This window comes from Rhamphochromis sp. 'chilingali' (genome assembly GCF_963969265.1).
Source record: "Rhamphochromis sp. 'chilingali' genome assembly, chromosome: 18".
Classification (NCBI taxonomy): domain Eukaryota; kingdom Metazoa; phylum Chordata; class Actinopteri; order Cichliformes; family Cichlidae; genus Rhamphochromis; species Rhamphochromis sp. 'chilingali'.
In genome coordinates, this window is record NC_137945.1 from 15,955,764 (window position 1) to 15,974,292 (window position 18,529).

General features: G+C 38.4%; 2 protein-coding genes across 5 annotated transcripts; one reads left to right on the top strand and one right to left on the bottom strand.

The window, feature by feature from the left end:
- Positions 1–5,205: 5,205 nt before the first annotated feature.
- On the bottom strand, positions 5,206–11,376 carry LOC308386128 (Golgi reassembly-stacking protein 1-like). 4 transcript variants are annotated; one of them, XM_080865446.1, is made up of 9 exons: positions 11,162–11,376; positions 10,540–10,620; positions 9,574–9,777; positions 8,724–8,810; positions 8,481–8,611; positions 8,267–8,381; positions 7,772–7,883; positions 7,558–7,680; positions 5,206–6,190 (listed from the first exon to the last, which is right to left on the bottom strand). In XM_080865446.1, the coding sequence occupies exons 1-9, from the start codon at positions 11,225–11,227 to the stop codon at positions 5,922–5,924; spliced, it is 1,188 nt and encodes a 395-aa protein (XP_080721572.1). In that variant the 5' UTR covers positions 11,228–11,376; the 3' UTR covers positions 5,206–5,921. The 4 variants fall into 4 exon arrangements, with proteins under 4 accessions (XP_080721572.1, XP_080721575.1, XP_080721573.1 ...); XM_080865449.1 differs by having other exon boundaries at positions 8,243–8,381; XM_080865447.1 differs by having other exon boundaries at positions 5,206–6,154; positions 8,237–8,381.
- A 1,465-nt stretch (positions 11,377–12,841) lies between these two features.
- On the top strand, positions 12,842–14,442 carry LOC308385369 (elastase-1-like; the record flags this gene model as incomplete). The annotated part of the gene is made up of 8 exons (XM_080864224.1): positions 12,842–12,875; positions 12,966–13,060; positions 13,202–13,308; positions 13,455–13,583; positions 13,706–13,842; positions 13,935–14,077; positions 14,188–14,337; positions 14,425–14,442. The coding sequence occupies 8 exons, from the start codon at positions 12,842–12,844 to the stop codon at positions 14,440–14,442; spliced, it is 813 nt and encodes a 270-aa protein (XP_080720350.1).
- Positions 14,443–18,529: the final 4,087 nt, after the last annotated feature.

Below are 18,529 nucleotides of genomic sequence, written 5' to 3' on the forward strand. Positions count from 1 at the left end.
CTGCACATCATTAACAGACACAGCAGCGATTACTGGCTCATATTGAATATTGTATTACAAGTTGGTCCTATAAGAGCTTTGCTGCTATTGAGCCAATCGAGGTATGCTACAAAAGAGCATTGAAAATATTAGATAAGAAACCTTTTTCATATCACCATTGTCATATTTTCGATAAATACAAGTTTCTAAATTTTACTAATTTCAAATTATTTAAATCTGCCTGTCTAATATACAAAGTTATACATGGTCTGGCGCCTCCACCAATGAGTGATTTTGTTAAACAAAAGTCTAGCAGTGTTGCCGGGCCACTGTTAGAGGTGATTGTGAATTGGCATTTAGACAGACCACCTTTTCACAGAATGCTCTGTCATATCAGGGAGTGAGCTTCTGGAATAGTCTTCTACTGTCAATGAGGGAAAGTACAAGTCTCCCCATCTTTAAGAGTCACTTAAAAGGGTGGCTGAGGGGCACACAAACATGTGATCATATTTAATAATCATGCTTTATATTGAAGGTGAAAAAGAGTTAGTGTATTAAAAAAAGGGAAACAACTATTAGTATAATGGGTCAGTGCAATTTCAGGACAGTCAGGGCATGTGCAATACTAGGGTTTGTGCAATATAATTGATGTGTTTCTGTTATTGTCATCTATATTGTCTTGTGTGTCCACTCTTCTTGTCATTGTTTGCCTAGTTACTTAAAAATATACTGTGGTATAAAATTATTATGTAAAAAGCTTATTGTTATTCACAAATACATGCCTATTATCCATTTTGTGGTGTGAATTACAGTAACAGGTTATAACATGTATGTTTCTGAATAAGCTTTTTTTTGGGAAAACAAAACAAACTTTTTCAAAAAGTTTTTTTTTTTTTAATTAAGCATTTAAATGAACTGTACTAAACAATGAAAGGAATGCTACACACGTAGCATATCCATGTGTATAAATAATAATAATTATGTCGAGCATGTTAAAAACTGGTTTCAACAGGGAAAATTACACAAACCTGCATTTTTGCTTGTTTTTACTGCACTATCACCACCTCGAACTTCTAAAAACTACGTGTTACAATAACAAAGAAGAAAATGAATGAAAAATTAACATATACAGAGTTTTACAGTGAACTGTCTTGGAGGTTTGTGCTCTCGTAGTGCTTCTTGGCTATAATATTATAATCATTTCTAAGCTCATTTTTAAAATTTGCTTTCATTTTGCAGGAATGGTTAGCACTCTAATGCACTGAATGAAGATGGCGACCGTACTATTACACCTGCACTTTTGATTTGAGCTTCGTGCAGCCACACAGAGCTGTGAGCATGTCTGTGGAATTCAGCAGAAAAACAGTGAAACTGACAATTCTTTAAACAGCTATTTTATTTTTTTCTGACTAACAACTTCCTGTGTTCATGTGACCAATAACTGTCATTTCTCAGAAACAAGGTAGAAGTACGGGGCTGGTGGTAAAATTCCACAAAAGTTCTTAAAACCAAAAACATAGGGGATGTTATGAGTCATACATAAGGGATGTTAGGGTTTCTTATTGCTGACATGATTTTTCTCTCTAACACTCACTGTTTTCATTTTCACTAGCATTATATGCTGTAATATGCAACAATAAGTCAGTTGCTTTTGTCCTACTTTCCTTTGCTTGTGTTTCAGAGCAGCAAAGACTCATGTTGAGCTAAATCTAGTGCACATAAACTGGGAAAATATCACAAGTGAAATATTTTGACTTTTGGTGCAATATGGCAGCTTTTTTTAAATTTGCACACACATCTCTTTGTAATCACCCTGGTCTCATTCAAAAGGTGTGAAATGCTGCCGATTGTCAAAACCACCAGTGTCTCAAAATTATTCCACACGTGGTTTCCTGTGGCAATGGTGTTAGGACGAATTCTCACAGGTTTCTCACTCCCAGCTAAACCCCCCTCACATTTAAACCCCCTGGGTTAAAAAAAAACAAAAATAATCATCATCATTAAAAATAAATAAATCAATAAAATAATAAAAATAAAACTGTAAAAAGTATTTAAAAATAATATACAAAAATAAAATATATAATAAAAAAATACATTTTAAAAAGTATTTACAAAAATTGATATAAATAATTTTTAAAACTGGGTAAATGTTATTTTTCTATAGGCCAGATAATATTGTGTTCCTAAACCAATCTTGTAGTTTTCATTGCCCAGGCTTATCTAAATAGTGCCTACATCTAATTAGCGAGTGAAAGTGGAATACAAGTGAAAACAAACAGGGCACATATCACTGGTACCTGACCGAAAAACCTGTGACTTTCTCCAACAACCACCAACAAACAGTCTTTCTCCCTTTCCAATAAGAACGAGGGCTCCTCTACATCGCCTCATGTGCATCTCTGAGATACCAGTGGCAGCAGATAATGCCTTAGGATTCAGTTAAGTCCAATTCCCTTTTGTTTATACAGAGCCAAATCATAGCAACAGTCACCTGAAGTCACCCTACAATAACAGAGAGAAAAGGGATGGGAACATATCGTGGGACGATCAGCAGTTTTAAAGGGAAGAATTCAAGCTCACGTGCAGTTTAGCGTATATGGATGTCTTGTTTCCTTGAAGGAAAGAGCCACTGTGAATCAGTTTGAAGTTGTTACCCAGTGATGAAGCATTTCTGCCCTGAGGGGAGTGGTCTCTTCAATGGGTTGACTGAATGGTTCGATCAGAATGCAAATGGTGCGGCTAATATGGTACGGCTTTTGTAGCCCCGCAATTAAACACCTTTAAGAGAGTTTGGACCAATGTGATAGATGGCATTTTCCATCACCAGCATATAATGAGGGGATTGTGTAGAAGAAAGGTGTTTAACCCTTCTAGTAAAATTCCAGGGATTTGAAAAATCAATTCCAAAGTGCATTAAAGGAGATTTGGTGTGACATGACACCTAACTGGGGCAGTATACTGGATTTTCTTCTGCATGTAGTTATTGTACCTTGATTTAACCAAACTACTTTCCACTTCTCCCCAAAAAGTATTGCCTCTTAGTCAGTTTTCTACAGTACACATCAAAGACTGGTATATACACAGTGCAGACTAAAGAAATATAACCCACTTGTTTATAGAAGATTGCTTTCAGTCCAAAGGGCTAAAGTATGTGTGGAACAACAATTTACAAGCAAATCTACGGTAATGTTTACTGGAAGCAATTCTAATCTCCTGCTCAATTAGAAGCATAAAGCCAGTTGATAATGACGGCAAGAGGTGGAAACAACTTCCTAATGAATTCAAACCCCTCAGAGTGACAGTCCCCTTGCATGAATGAATGTAATTACAGCCTGTACATTGGTGGTCTGACACACAGGCACTTTCCAGGATTATTCCCAGGCTCTGAGAGAACACACTGTGAAGAACACCGCGTGATGCATGTATGCAAATACACCTCGCAGCACTTCCAAATATAGTCTCCATCCCGACAAAATATTTGTGATTAGGGTGGGAAGGTGCTGAAAGCAGAAAATAGAAGTTGACGAGCGTGTTCGTGGTGTGGATTTGTGACCACACGTGAACAGAAAAGCAGCAGTTTTTAGTATTTAATCTTTATTTTTTACATTAAGAAGTCACTATAACACTTTATTTTATATCCCTTGAACATCCACACATCCAAATCTGACCTACTTCATGTGACAGCGCCGCACATTAACCGAGCCACAGGAACAGCATTATGTGGAGACGTGTGACTAACGTGCATGCACCAATTGTATGTTCACTCTCTTCCCCCTTGTATTTATACCTTTTTCATCCTTTCCTTCCATCCATCCTTCCCTGTAGTTATTCTGTTTCACAATTTGTCATGCTGCAACGATAGGCTGAGGCAACGGGCACTATGCTGGTGCCTGTGAGCCGAGCCTCTTAGGGGTTGAGATAAAGTTAAGCTGACGTGTGGGTTCAGCTGCGTCACAGCGTCCTTTGAAACAGTCTCAGAGAGAAAAAAAAAAAAAAAAAAGGAAAAAAGGAAGGCAAGGCATGTTCCTCCAGAGGTGGCACCTCCTTACACTCCTCCTGGCATGCAGCTGCTAGCTTTTGCCTTGGGCTGCTTCATCTAACCTCACATAGAAGAGAAGAAATAGCATATCTCCCCCTCCTGAGTGAGACTTACAATGGACACCCGCAAACACCATCCAACCCTGCACTTAAAACGTGCTGATTTGACAAGCCTGACATTTCTGGGAGATGTCCACATTGCTGCTATTAAATCTCCAACAGCGAGTGGACCCAAAGCCACCAAGTTAATTCCTATTTATATAAGAAATACAACAGATTCACAGGTGTGCCAGAGGAAAGCTTCCTTAGGAACGCCATTCCAGCTCTCATTCTGGGGAGAAAAAAAAAAAAAAGACAAATCCATCTCCTTCTCGTCTTTCTTCCCCCCACGCACAGTCTTTTCTTTCCCTTCATGCCCATCCCCCTCTTCAGCGGAGGATTGGAGTGCCCTGGTAAATAATTGAGGCATATTCCCTGTCTGCTACTGTAGCTTCCCCCTAATGCTTATTTATTTACATTTTTTCTTTTGGCATACTTCCAAAGAATATTTGGTTGTCCTGATCTAGCAATAAAAAGTGATGAAAATAAATTGTGCTTTGTTTTCTGATCAATAGCTTCTGGAGCCCACGTATGATCACACACAGATTGCTGGATATAGGATCAGTTTAAAGAAATGTAAATAATGGACTACATAACCATTCAAGTTCCCATCAGTAAATTTCTATTGTTTAATATCTGAAACCTCAAACTATTTCTTTTCCAGCTAAATAGGTTCCTGAAACTGACCAAGTATTTGTTCATGGCAAGACTGGATTATCCAAAGTCAATAGGAAGAGGAAAGCAGCCGGATCAAACAACAAATATAAATAATTCCTGCATAATTTTAAGAATGAGATGTGATTTATTAAAATAAAAGTTCAGAAACATCTTATGACTCATTGAATATATGAAAATGTGCAATCTGATTGGACAGAATTTTAGGAGCTGCAAGGGGAGATAAACTGGCGCCAGCTCAGTGGAGAAGTATCGTGAGGTGTTTGCTGACATCTGCTGCCTCAAAATATGAACTCCGCTGGGTGGACATGACTCATATTAGACACAGGAAATATGTCTAATGACATTTTGATTTAACAACAGCATGGACCTACCCGCCCAAAAAAAGAAAGAACAGAAACCAAAACAGACTCATGGAGGTTCATCTTGAACATATATTTATAAATAGCTGTATATTTTTAATTCTTCCATACAAATCAGAGACATGATCTAACTAAAATCGATTAAAAGAGAAGAAACAGAAAACAATCAGAGAGCTGCGTCACACACGGCCCACTCATTCACATTAGACAGAAGATTTTGACCAAGATTAAAGGCAAAAAGGCTTAAATAGGAAACGCCTGCGATTAAATCCTTCTGTATGAGTAACCACGAGAAAGTAAAAACAAACTTTAATTAAAACCTCTTTTTTAAAAAAGGGAAAAGAAGTCCAGGTGTGACACTTAAGTCAAACATCATTAATCTACAGTGTGTGTACTGTGTTACAGTGGTTATTGTAAGAGCAACAAGGTAAGGGTAATTATTATTTTTTTACCTTGGGCTTTTAATGTGCACACCAGGATGGTTTTAAGCAGCATGACATCTTAACTAAGGCTTCATCTTGTTTGATGTTGAAACATACAGTACTCCTAAACTACAGAATACATTCATGTGTATTAACTGTATGCATTCCTAGAATTTCAAGTCAACATAAATGTGCAATTTAGCATGCAGCAGTGGCACTGGTATGCAAATGCAATTCTTTTACAAAAACAAACAAAAAAAACAGCCCCAGTGATAACAGCTTACAATCATTAACGGCAGCTTTTCTGTAACATGGTGTGCTCTTGAATATTCTTTATGAAAGTCAGCTAACTGCCTGGCCCAGCAGGCTCAAACATCTCTTCGCTCACAACCTCAACTGAGCTTAAGGGCTCAGAGTTAGCATCTGGTACCTTGGGGATTGTTGTGATACTCGGATTTTCGGTGGTAATTTTGAGGCCAGCCATGTCTTCAGCAGTCTCTCTGATAGGAGAAGTGCTGGCAGTCAGGTCTATACCGAGCTTCTGCTCAGGTTCCTGGATGTCTGGTTCTCCTTGCTTCTCTGGAAATGAAGGTCTTTGGTCAAAAGATGAATAATCTAATAATAAAAAAAAAGAAAGAATAATACAATATTGTTAAGGTTATGGATGGTGAAACCATGGGAAATTGCTCAACTTCCTTGGTCTGTAAGGAGATATTTAACAATAATTAAGATCAAATCTCCTGAGCATCCTTTTATGACTTTTGTACTTCAATAGATTACATAACCAAAGCTCAGACTGCTGCATTTCAGACCGTGACCACTGATGGAAAGGACTGACCTGCACCTACTGTTTAAAATGCTAACTGAGTTCTTGATAACTGATATCACATGGCACATGGAAATCAGTGCATGTAGACCCATAGACATGGTCAATATGCTCAAGTTCAAGCTCTGCATCAGAATGAAGAAGAAAGGTGATTTAAATGACTCTCTGTAAAAGGGAAAATACCCAGTGAGCATCACTTCTCTGGCTGAAAATGCCTTGTTGATGCCAGATGAGAATATTTAAAGTGCTTCATGGTGACAGGAAGGCAACAGCAACTCAAATAACAACTTGTTACAACCATCGTATGCAGAAGAGCATCTGTGAACGTACAACGTGTCAAACTTCGAAGGCCACTCTTGTCAGCTAAGAATGGGAAACTGAACCTACAATTCACACAGGCTCATCAAAACTGTACAATAGAGGTTTTGAAAAATATTGTCTGGTCTGATGAGTTTCCACTTCTGCTGTGACATTCGGCTGGTTGGGTCAGAATCTGGGGCAAACAACATGAAAGCTTGGATCCATTTTGCCTTGTTCATGCTGCTGGTGGTGGTGGTGTTGTGACGGTGGGGGAAATTTCTTGGCACGCTTTGGGCTCGTTAGTATCAGTACAGTACCCCGCCTTCTGATGGCTGCTTCTGAGACAATAACGCGCCATTCCAGTCATCTTAAACTCCCTTCTTGAACATGACAATAAGTTTATTTTACTGAAATGGCCTCCCCAGTCACCAGATCTTAGTCGAAGGGACTTCACAACTCTGCAACAACTGTGTGACGCTGTCATCTCAATATGGACCAAAACCTCTGACAAATGTTTCCATCTCCTTGTTGAATCTCTGCCATGAAGAATTAAAAATGTTCTCAAGGTAAAATGGGGTCCAATCCATTACCTAATGAAGTGTTCAGTATAGACCACTTTACCTGCTGTAAAACGTATATCTGTGAAAAAACACTTAACACATTTGGCTGGAGTAGTTTTATTCTGCAGTAAAATAGACTAATACAAAACCACTGCATTAAATGACTCCTTAACTGAGAGGCGTATCAACAATAGCTGGTTTTAATCGTGCTTATTTTTCTTCTCAATCGGGATGCCATCATAAACACGTAATTGCTCTATTTAGCCACACAATTTAATCACGTATGAAGTACTCACCCAAGCTACTCTGATCACCTGAGTCATCTCCATAATTAGCAAACATGGAGCTGCTGCCTTCCTCGTTAGTGGAAACAGTGGCTGATAAATCTGAAGTCGGTGCATCGAGTATGGTGAAAGCATCTGAAATAAGTACAAAGCAAATGCCCATTATTCCGTGTGAAAATGCATAATGTGTCAAATGGATGACAATGTCCTGAAGTGATCCTGTTACCTCGGTCTGGTGGCTGCTGAGTGGGTGAGATTAAAGACTGATCTTGCATGCTTTTCTCATTTTGATTCAATGCTGCTTCGGTAGATGGGCTACATTCATCGGTAGAAGGCACCTAAGGAGAGAAAACTGGAGGTCACAAATACCTCTAGCAAGTTACAGTTAAAGGAGCAGTTTGTGGGATACAGTGGCATCTAGTGGTGAGGTTGCAGATTACAACAAAGTCAATACACCTGGCCTCACCTTCCGCTTCTAAAAATGTAAGTGAATACTAGGTCGTCACCCCCGACTGAAAAAAAACTGAGCTAGTGTAGAAGGTGGATCCCTCCTGTAGTAGATATGTAGGTCTCATTTTAAGCCATAAAAAAGATTATTCTTTTTGTACTTCTCAACATGATCCCTTGCTACCAATAGATGCCATTACATCCTGCACAGCTTAATAAATAAGCAAGAATAAGATACAACAACCTTCACCTCAGTGTGCTCAGTTGCAGCTACCTCTTCACTGCTGCCAGTGAGCACTGGTTGAAGAACATTTTTATTCTGGGCGTTAGGCTGAACTGGACGAGTTGGAATTCTGTGCAAGTATCCATAGCCGATCCCACAGCCTAAGCTAAAAAATAGGGAAAAAAACCCACGGGTGTTGACATGGCAATATTTATCTACATGCTTTGATTTAAATAAAGATAAAAAAAAAAAAATCAATGCCAACCTTCCCTCGCCTCCCCACGCTCCGTTAGGAGTCACCACTACCTCTCGGCACTGATCCGTCTTAGTGTTGTACACCAAAAGCTTCAAAGGTTTCCCCTCGTTGGCTTCAATCAAAGAAAAGAAATCCTCGGACTGCAGACGTTTCACACAAAAATAACGTTTTTGTTATTTCTTTTAATAATGTCTGCTAGTTAAAACAATTATTTCTTATTTGGAATAAAAGTCAAAAGACAAGAAATCTTACATCTTGTAACACTTGGTCAGCTCCAACTATGAAGTCATTGTATGCATCCAGGCCTGCGAGAGCGGCGGGAGAATTTGGTTCCACTTCCTAAAAGTTTTTTTAAAAATTCTAAAATCTACCAAAATTATTAACATTTGCGATTTTAAGGCCTTTGAACACAGAATGCAATGATTTTTCAGACTCACTTATTCTTAAGGCAACTGTTCAATTCAAATTTGCAGGATTTATTTTTTTTATAGTTCAGATCAAGCTCGATTTTTCATATTTTTCCACATAGGAATAAACAGATCTGACCAATCAGACCACTACATTTGGCAACAAGTGTGCTCATTGCTCAGCGTATGCACCAGTACTGAATGTGCAATGATATGGAAATAGTAAAAATAATACTATTTTACCTCAGACAGACAGCCAGACACTGCTCCGGCTAAATCAGCTCTCTAAAATTATTTCTGTACGTCCTCAGATGTGGTTGCAATTTTGCCAAAAAGAGAAAGCAGTCGAGATACAGCTTCAACTCCTGGATCAAACCAAGAAATTTTCCCTGCTGCTGTCCTCGCCTGAGAATTGGATGAACCCGGATTCTCACTTTCTTCTTTTTCTTGTTTAGAAACATCAGAATCATCTCATCATTTCTTTCAACTTCATTTTTTCACACAAAGCAAGACTTTTGTTGTGTTTATCTGTTATACGGCAGGTTTGGATCCAAAACAGGCTTTTTTTTTTAGAAAAAATGGCTAAAATCAGAATTTTAGCCATTTTTCCGCATACATTCGGTGTGCAAAGGCCTTTAACCTACAGTAACCAGCAAAGGGTGAAACCTGAGCGAAGACAGGTAGATTTAACTTACCAAGACATGCCACACATTCTCATTGGCTCCTTCAAAGCTGCAGAAGCGGACACTAGCCCCCAGCAAACCCTGACCGCCCCACATGTTACTGGGTGTCACCTCCAGCTCCCTCACACGCTGGGTTTTGGAGTTATACACTTCAAGTTTGACTGCTTTTTCCACATTTGCCTTCAGAAGATCCTTCAGCAGGTCGTTTTCCTTATTCTGGAGAAACAAAAGGAAAAGTATTTAGTATTTAGTATTTATTTATTTATTGTCATTGTCAAGAACAATGAAATTGCGTTTGGGGCTTCCATACAACCCAAAAAAAAGAAGAAAATAATAAATACCCCTTAAAACCCAAGTGTACATATTTAACCCAGTGTGACTCCAATGCAATAAGACAATCCTTAGCAATAATGTTCGTAGAAATTCAGAAAAAGGGCTACTCCAGCTGCAACTGTGCAGATGCGTTTTCTTTCATGAAAAAGAACATGAAATGTAATTACTGCCACTCTTCCAAATGAGGTTATTAATAAAGCACTGAAAAACACTGGATTATCTCATAAAGGCAGTACCTCAAAATTATGGAAATCGGTGTTTGCCTGCTGTGTCCTACCTGCCGAGTACTTTGCTTTATATACAGAAAAATGGGTCTTGAAGATGGTTTCAAAACAGACTACAACTTGCTTTTGTCCTATTAAGTTGATTGAGATCTATAAATATGTTATTCAGCTTCATAACGCCTTTTAAAATAAGTTTAGAATTTAAAAATGTTTTAGTTTTTAGCATACTTTCAAATACAATTGAATATATGCCACATTCACAGCTACGTTGCAGGGCTTTTTTGGCATTTTCATTTTGTCCTCAACTCGTCATTTTCAATTACAATTCATACCTGAAATGTCATAAAGATAGAAGAAGTCAATATTTGACACCTAGTTACTCATTTTAACCAGGAGTGTAGTGACACAGGAGTCTACTCACAAGTCGGGCATTTCCTATAGAGAGAATGAAGTCAAAGAAAGGCTCCAGACCAGCCTTCAGAGCAGGAGAGTCCTCTTGAACCTGAGAATAAAAGAAAATTACTTAAATAATTAAAAATATTAATAATAATTTAAAACACAGAACAGAAAACTTGACATTTGGTTTGACTGACAAACAGCACAGTGATATTATCGCCCCCCGTGTGTCAACCTAAGATATTGCAGTGTCCAAAATTTGGGACTTCTCAATGAGACGAGGTACCCGCTTTCTCGCGCGGTTAATATGTTATATGCAACTTTGAAACGTGCCATAACTAAAGAAAGTTTCTATAGTGACTGTTAAACTATTCCATTTCCCAACAAAGGCACGCGGGTTGGAAGTGTGCCAAATGCCACCTCATCTTCAACATCATCATGGGCGGACACCATTCAAGCTGAGCTCACGAGTAACTACAGTTACACGATAACCTGTCAATTACAGTCAGGCTCTGCGTAGATAGATAAAGCAGCAATTATGGTTCAAAGCACAGTTAACAAGTCACTAAGCAAAAAATGTATGAAAAGTGAGCTATAGGGACTAACAAACCGCGTGACGTGTAACCTTGCACTACTTTCTAACGTACCCCGTGGACATGATATCCACAATTAGCTCCTCCGTCCGACAGTAACGAGCTCTGCGGTAGCCCCATTGCCTTCAGCAGTTACGTTTTACTAGTTCTGACTAAATGTCACTAAAGCAGACTTATTTCAGGAGTCATTACTGGTACATACACTCCGCATACAAGCTAGCTAGCCAGCAGCTGAGATAGGTTGACAGCAGGCGCTGGAGAGCCAGACAAAGCTTATAAATAATGATGACAGAAAAATCGAGTTTCTTCTTCCCGATTTTCATATCAGCAGCAAACAAGCTGAGTTCGATTAGCCGTCCTTTACAGGGTGTTCTACGCGGTTGCTTAGCAAAACATAACGCCATGCTCATTCATAAAAAAATGCCACTTCCTGTTAAGTATTTAGATATTTTAGGCAATAAAAAAAAAAAACAATAAATTACCGAATATATAAATAAATAAATATTACATAGATTTGACAGTTTGTTGCCTTACTGCGCATGTCTGTGGGAAAAGTAATTAAAGATGACAACATTTATGAAAACGAAATACTATTCTTATTCATATTCCTCTCGCCCCTCGTCTGTCCTTCAAGTTCGGGTCCTGGGAGCTTCAATACACACACACACACACACACGTGTGTGTGTGTGTGTGTGTGTGTGTGTGAGAGAGAGAGAGAGAGAGAGAGAGAGAGAGAGAGAGAGAGAGAGAGTATTTTATTTAAGTCTAAAACAAAGAAAAAAACATTTTTACAGTGAACCTCATGAACGATGCAATTAACTTTGTATGGCATCTTTCCTTTGAAGATGGAGAAGCCATTTATATATTTATTCTATCTTTAAATAAAAACATCGTGATGGTCAACATTGTTATCTCACAGCAAGAAGGTCATGTGAGGTTGCATGCTTGTGGGCACTCTGGCTTCATAGTCCAAATACATGTGTGAATGTGTTAGATCCATAGATGTGAATGTGACTGTTAATGGACGTCTGTATCTCTGTGATAGACTGACCCATTTAGGGTGTACTGTGCCTTTTGCTCCATAACAAGTGGGATAGGCTCTAATTCCCCTATGACCGAGAATTAGATAAGCAGAAGAAAAAGAACTCATGTATACACTTTTGTATACGGTAGTTATACTGTACATTTTTTATTATAATGAATACACGTGTGTATTTTTATTGAATTATGATTTAACTTTTCATTGAATATTCTGCTTTTGTCTGTTTTGTGTTGAGTGTACAGTGTACAGACAGAAGGCAGCGGAACATTTTCTTCTTTACCTTGGCCGTCGATCATTTCAGACTTTTATCTGCTGTAATATTTGTCTTGAATGCACACCTTTCACAGATGGTTTGGTCGACTCTGCCATCACTAGACAGCACCTGTTCTTTTCCCACCATGATAAAATAAATAAATAAATAAATAAATTAATAAAGTTCTCTTGTCCTTAAAGTTTTCTGAGTTGAATGAAATGCAAATGTACATAAGTCTGTATTTGTAAGAGTTTCACACAGTGGTGGATTGCCACACAAAGTCTCACACTTCTCAAACTTTCAGCTTTTCATAGCAGTACATTTAATGTGAATTGATCCACATGGACTATTGATACTGGCTGGTAACTTAACATCTGCCCGGTTTCCCAATCTCAAATGGGTATAAAAGCAAACTGCAGCTTGTCATCAGTGCTCCAACATGATGCGGCTTGTGCTTCTTCTGTCCTGTATTGGTAAGCCCACCTGACTTAAATAATTTTCTGTGCCTATATTTTCTGAACGTTAAAACTATATTACCACATCTGTCCATGTGTGTGCTGAAGGGCTGATTTGTGCCAAAGAACCTCTCAACTACAAAGTTGACAATGAGAGGGTGATAGGCGGCAATAATGCTCAACCAAACACATGGAAATGGCAGGTAAATCCTCTGAACACTAATGATATTTTTATTTTTCTATCTTTTGATGCAAATAGGTTTTGTACTGTAGTTTTAAAATACTAGATTTAGAAAAAAAACTCCATCTCCACCATATTTTCATATATCTTTAATATTTCACAGGTTTCTGTGCAGTATGATCAATTCTATGATGGCTCATTCTACCACATGTGCGGAGGATCTGTTGTTGATAGCTTCCACATCATGACTGCAGCTCACTGCATCCTCAGGTTTGGGCTCTGACCATGATTATTCTTAATGACACCATTTCCTTTGTGCATTTTGTAATATTTTAAAGTCGATCTTGGTGTCTCCTGGGCTGAACAAAAGAGTGTAAGTAAGCACTGTACTTATGTTTTTTCCATGTCCTTCTCAGCCCAGATGCTAGTCAGTACCGTGTAGTGGTGGGTGAGTATGACCTGTATAAGTTAGAAGGCAGTGAGCAGTTCATCCATGTGGAAAAAATTACAGTCCACCCTGGCTGGAATGGTGATCTTCGTTATGGGTAAGTGGCAGCATGTCAGATCACCTCTCTCAATTAAGCCTCATTTAAATATGAAATGTTAACCTCAGCAAACAAGCAACTATTAAAATTATACAACTCTATCTTTGGTTATTTTTTCTTAGAAATGACATTGCTCTCTTGAGACTCGCTGGTCCCATCTATGACAGTAGTTACGTGGCTATAGCTAATCTCCCCTACCCGGACCAGACACTGCCTCATGGCTTCACCTGTTACATCACCGGCTGGGGATTAGTAGACTGTGAGTACACCTGGGTGCTAAATGTACACATATACACACCCTATATGTGGATGTAATAAAAAGGTTCCTGCATTCTTTCTCCACTGAATCAGATGGAGGTAGCCCTGCCATCCTACAGGTGGCTCCCATCAATGTGGTGGAGCACTCGGTCTGCTCCCAGCCCGAGTGGTGGGGCAGCATTGCTCTAGAAACCATGGTGTGTGCCGGAGGGGATGGGATCATAGCAGGCTGCCAGGTAGAGGAGGTTTCGCCTCATGCTGCAACTATCATATTGTTAACAACAATACTGTGTTAAGACATTCTCACAGTCATTGCACGCTATGTTCTTATTGTTATCTGTCCCAGGGCGACTCTGGAGGTCCTCTGAACTGCTTTACTGATGGAGCCTGGAGAGTCCACGGTGTTGTCAGTTACGGCCCATCTGGTATGTGCAACCAAGTGTTCAAACCCACGGTCTTCACCAGAGTCTCTTCCTTTGAAGACTGGATGTTTTCAGTGAGTCTCTTGATGCCTCTGTGCTTTTGTTTGGCGACTATAATCTTATAAAGCGTGACTCATTATTTTATCTATTTGTTTTTTCAGGTTATGGGTCTTGCTTAAATGGCACCGCATTCCTTACAATTCTCAAATGCAACCTGCAAAATAAAATTGATGTGCATCTCATTCATGTTCTGCGCAGCAGATATTTGCCTGTAGTTCTTGAATTTGCCAAAGGGTGGCAAAACCACCTCATGTTCTGACCAAACAACGTCCTGCTTTTCTCTCAGAATCAGATCCTTTTAATGGCATTCCGGTACTTTCCCACAATTTCAGAAACACATTTTCTACTGAATGCATTTGCTGTTGGTGTACTCCTTTTGCGACCAGTCCATACATGTGCCACAGTTTTTGTTTGAATACCAACACAGCGGCTACGGTTGTGACCTCCTGACCTCCCGAACCACAGTTTTAGTTGATGGAAAATTTCTAAGGATGTTTCAAACTGAGAACCTCTTTTTAAAAAAAACAGGCTTAAGTAGCAGTGAATTACAAGGACAACTGGAATATTCTTGCATGGTGTACCTGAACACCCTGTCCCAACAAGCAGAAAACCTTTTTTTCCCTCTCTTTTTAATTGTGGCCAAATGCTATATGTAGTCATAGGCTCAACATTTCCTTCTTGTCTGGAATTTCTGGCCATATGTTTGTGGTAGTAGTCAGGAGACTTCTGCATGACATCATATAAAGTGTTTTTCTCCTCACCATGGAGACCAAAAACCACAGATACATTCCAGTGGTTTACATTAGAACCTAACAGGAATGTTGTTTCAATAGATTTAAGGAGAAATGTCAATTTTCTTTAATACAGTAGAAGAAAATGGTCTTAATGGTTTCCCAAATAGAAGCTAAACTAATATAAAAAAAAAGTTTAGTAAGCAATTAGATCCCTCTGAATTTTTCATTCAGTTCAAGTTTATTCATTTGGCAACATAACAAGGCCTCAAGGTTCTTTTTACTCTAACGTAAAGACCCGAAAACCCCAATTGTCATATGATTCTCTATGAACAAGCACTACATGACGCCAGGAAGGAAAAACTCCCTTTTAAGAGGACAAAAATCTCCAGCACAACCAGGCTCAGGGAAGAGCAGCTGTATTGGGAAAGAGGAAGACAGGAAAAAACACAAACTATGGGAGAGAGATGACACAATGTAAAGGCATGCAGCCGTGGCATATAAGCACCTGTGGGAAGTCCCCCAGCAGTTTGAGCTTGCTTCAGCATAACCAAGGGATACTTCAGGATCACAGTCCTTTCAGATTTAGCTTTAAGTCTAATCTTAAAAGTAAAGATGGCGTCTGTCCCCTGAACTTTCGCACAGAAGCATTTTACTAAACGTTACGGTCGTCCCAGGGTTTACACATTTGTGTAAAACACCAAATACGTCCTGTTTGACAGATCTAGTAACAAATTGTCAATTGTAATGTAATCGTTGTTCTTTTCTAATGAACTAGATTAACTTGGATCCTGTGTTTTTATTGTAATGAGTGGTAAAAACTGCAGTATGGAGAGCACAATTAGTTTTTTTCCTTTGCTAGAGGTTTCACCACCACTGGTGTAAAGTAGCAGTGTACTGTAGATTACCTGAGCTACACATAATTTGAAAGTACATTAGTGTGCTTATTTTACTTTTGCTACTTTTAGCTTCACATGTTTAATGCAAAACCTGACCCCAGGAAGGGTTTGTGTCTCTGGCTGGAATTGAACCAGAAACCCTTTGCTTGGCAAACAGATGTGCAAACCGCTACACTTCTTGCAATTATTTGCTGGTCTAGAAAGGGTTAAACCAATTATAACACATATTTTTGGCTTATTCGCTAAAATATATTATTAATATATCAAGTATACCCCCTCCCACCAAAGAAAGCTAGAAATAATACCCCTAGGAGTTTTTGTCCATGCTTTTTCCCCCAACAATGCAAAAAGTTTACTTTTCAGCATTTTACAAAGACAAAAAACAGTCAAAGATTTAGAAAACATTTTTTTTATTATTATTATTATTATTTGGAGGGACAGGCTGTCAAAATGGCGTAGATGAAAGACACTGTTTCTGAACAGCAGGTTAATGTGTGAGTATGTAAAAAAAAAAAAAAAAAAAAAAAAAAAATTAAAGCAGCTTTGTTTGCTCTGCAGGACCATTCAAGCAGAAATATGTACAACACAAAAGGCAAAAAAAGTAAGACAATTTCTTTGAAAACAATATAAATTGTACTGTAATACATTACATTGAACACTCACTGTTGCCATTTCTTCATGAGATTTGATGTTTTATACAAGAGAATCAAATGCCTGCTTGCAAAAAAAAAAAAAAAATGAGTGCCCTCTTCATGGCATAAGAACATATATTGGATGGACTTCAAAGTAATCAAAAAAGGCAAAAAAGCGAATAATACAGTTCCAAAATGTGCACTCGGCACTTTTTCAAAGTATACAATTAATCAGAACAAGTTTTAACAAACAGGACCTGCATGCATAATTTCTAAAGGGTCCAGAAAGGCTGTTGAAACAGCTGTAGAAAGGGTGAGATATGTACATTGACTCTCTAGTGTCCCTCGGCTCTTCACACAGGTGACAGCACAATCACCTTTGAAAGGTCTCGTTCAATAATTAATGAGGCAACTCTTCAATTTTCAGGGTTTGCGCGTGCGATAAAAATTGTATAATATATGCAGTTTTTATGCACAAAAACCCTTTACATGTGTAAGTCATAACATATCGTAAGCCAAGTCACAGACTTCCAAAGAAATTCAGAGTACAATCAAATTGATCTTCGCAATTTACTTAGTTTTAGTGGCATGTCTCTAAGATATTGAACCATAAGGCTGCCTATGAAAAATACTTCAGAATGCTGGAGAGCAATAACCTTCATAAGTATACATTTCTCTATAATTCATATATTACAAAGGTCGACCCAGATTGAAAATTACTCGCTTTTGCTTAATAAAATATTCAATTTGTCAGTGATTAGAATTCTTTTGTCATTCTACATAAATTAGTTAGAAAATATTAGTGTAATTTTCTATGTTTACATTATAGGCAGCAATACAACAGAACCATAATTTAGTTTCAGTGATTAGGGAGATTCCACAGTTTTCAGTCCCAAAGCTTAAATGGAAGCGCTGTGCACACTCTATTAGCATGCATGGCTCCCCCCGATAAGCAGGCACATCCAGTAAACTTTACAACACCCCATTTTATTGCCAGGCGTCTTAAATTAAATAACTAGTGAAATAATGACATAATAAGTTATCCAAAAAAAAGAAAAAAAAAAGAAAATAGTTAAACTGTAAAAGAGAATAGATATTAAATACTTGCTGATGGACTTGTGATCCCATTTCCCATAACAATGCCTAAATGTGATATGGACAAGGAAAACAAAACAAAAAAAAAACAAAAAAAAACAGGAAGGAAGATTGCACTTTCAGGTGAAATATCAAACCACAGTGCTGCTTGAGTGAAAGTAGGCTTCATCAGAAATAAATAAAAGGAATTCATAAAAGGAAATAATTTAAAACAAAAGTAAAAAGACAATACAGCTACAGCTTTTAAATGGCATGAGCATTATATCTAGTTACCCTGCTCATAAATATGAAACTCCGTCATGTTAGCGTTTAACTGTTGAATCGATCCCGTTCGACCAAAACAATGCCTATTCATACATAACTATTTTTTTTCACAGATAAAGTGCTGATCAAGGAGATTTTAGAGGGATTTTATTTGTACCATAAAAGACCCTTGGGAGAGATCTTGAGGAGAAAGAGTCCACTAGCTTTAGGATTTAACACGAGGAGGACCCCTTCTACTCAAGTCGTCCGGGTGTTAGCCTAAAATCTAGGGCGCGAACAGGTTACCATTTGACTCTGGTTTTCATATGAAGGCCATCACAGCAAAGGTACATTGCCTCCAAAAGCTAGAAAAAAATCCCTGAGGTGCACATTCAGCTGTGTTGAGATTCCCAACCTGGCCCCAGAGGGTTCATTCCCATTTAGCGTATGGTTGGTGATCTTGGTTTGGTTAAACAAGCTTTCTTAGGAATTGAGAGCCACCACATCTTTTTTATTATTATTTTTAATATGCCTGATCAAATTGATATACGTTTAGTATCTCTTTCAACACTAGCTGCCGTCTCACACAGCAATCATTCCAAACTG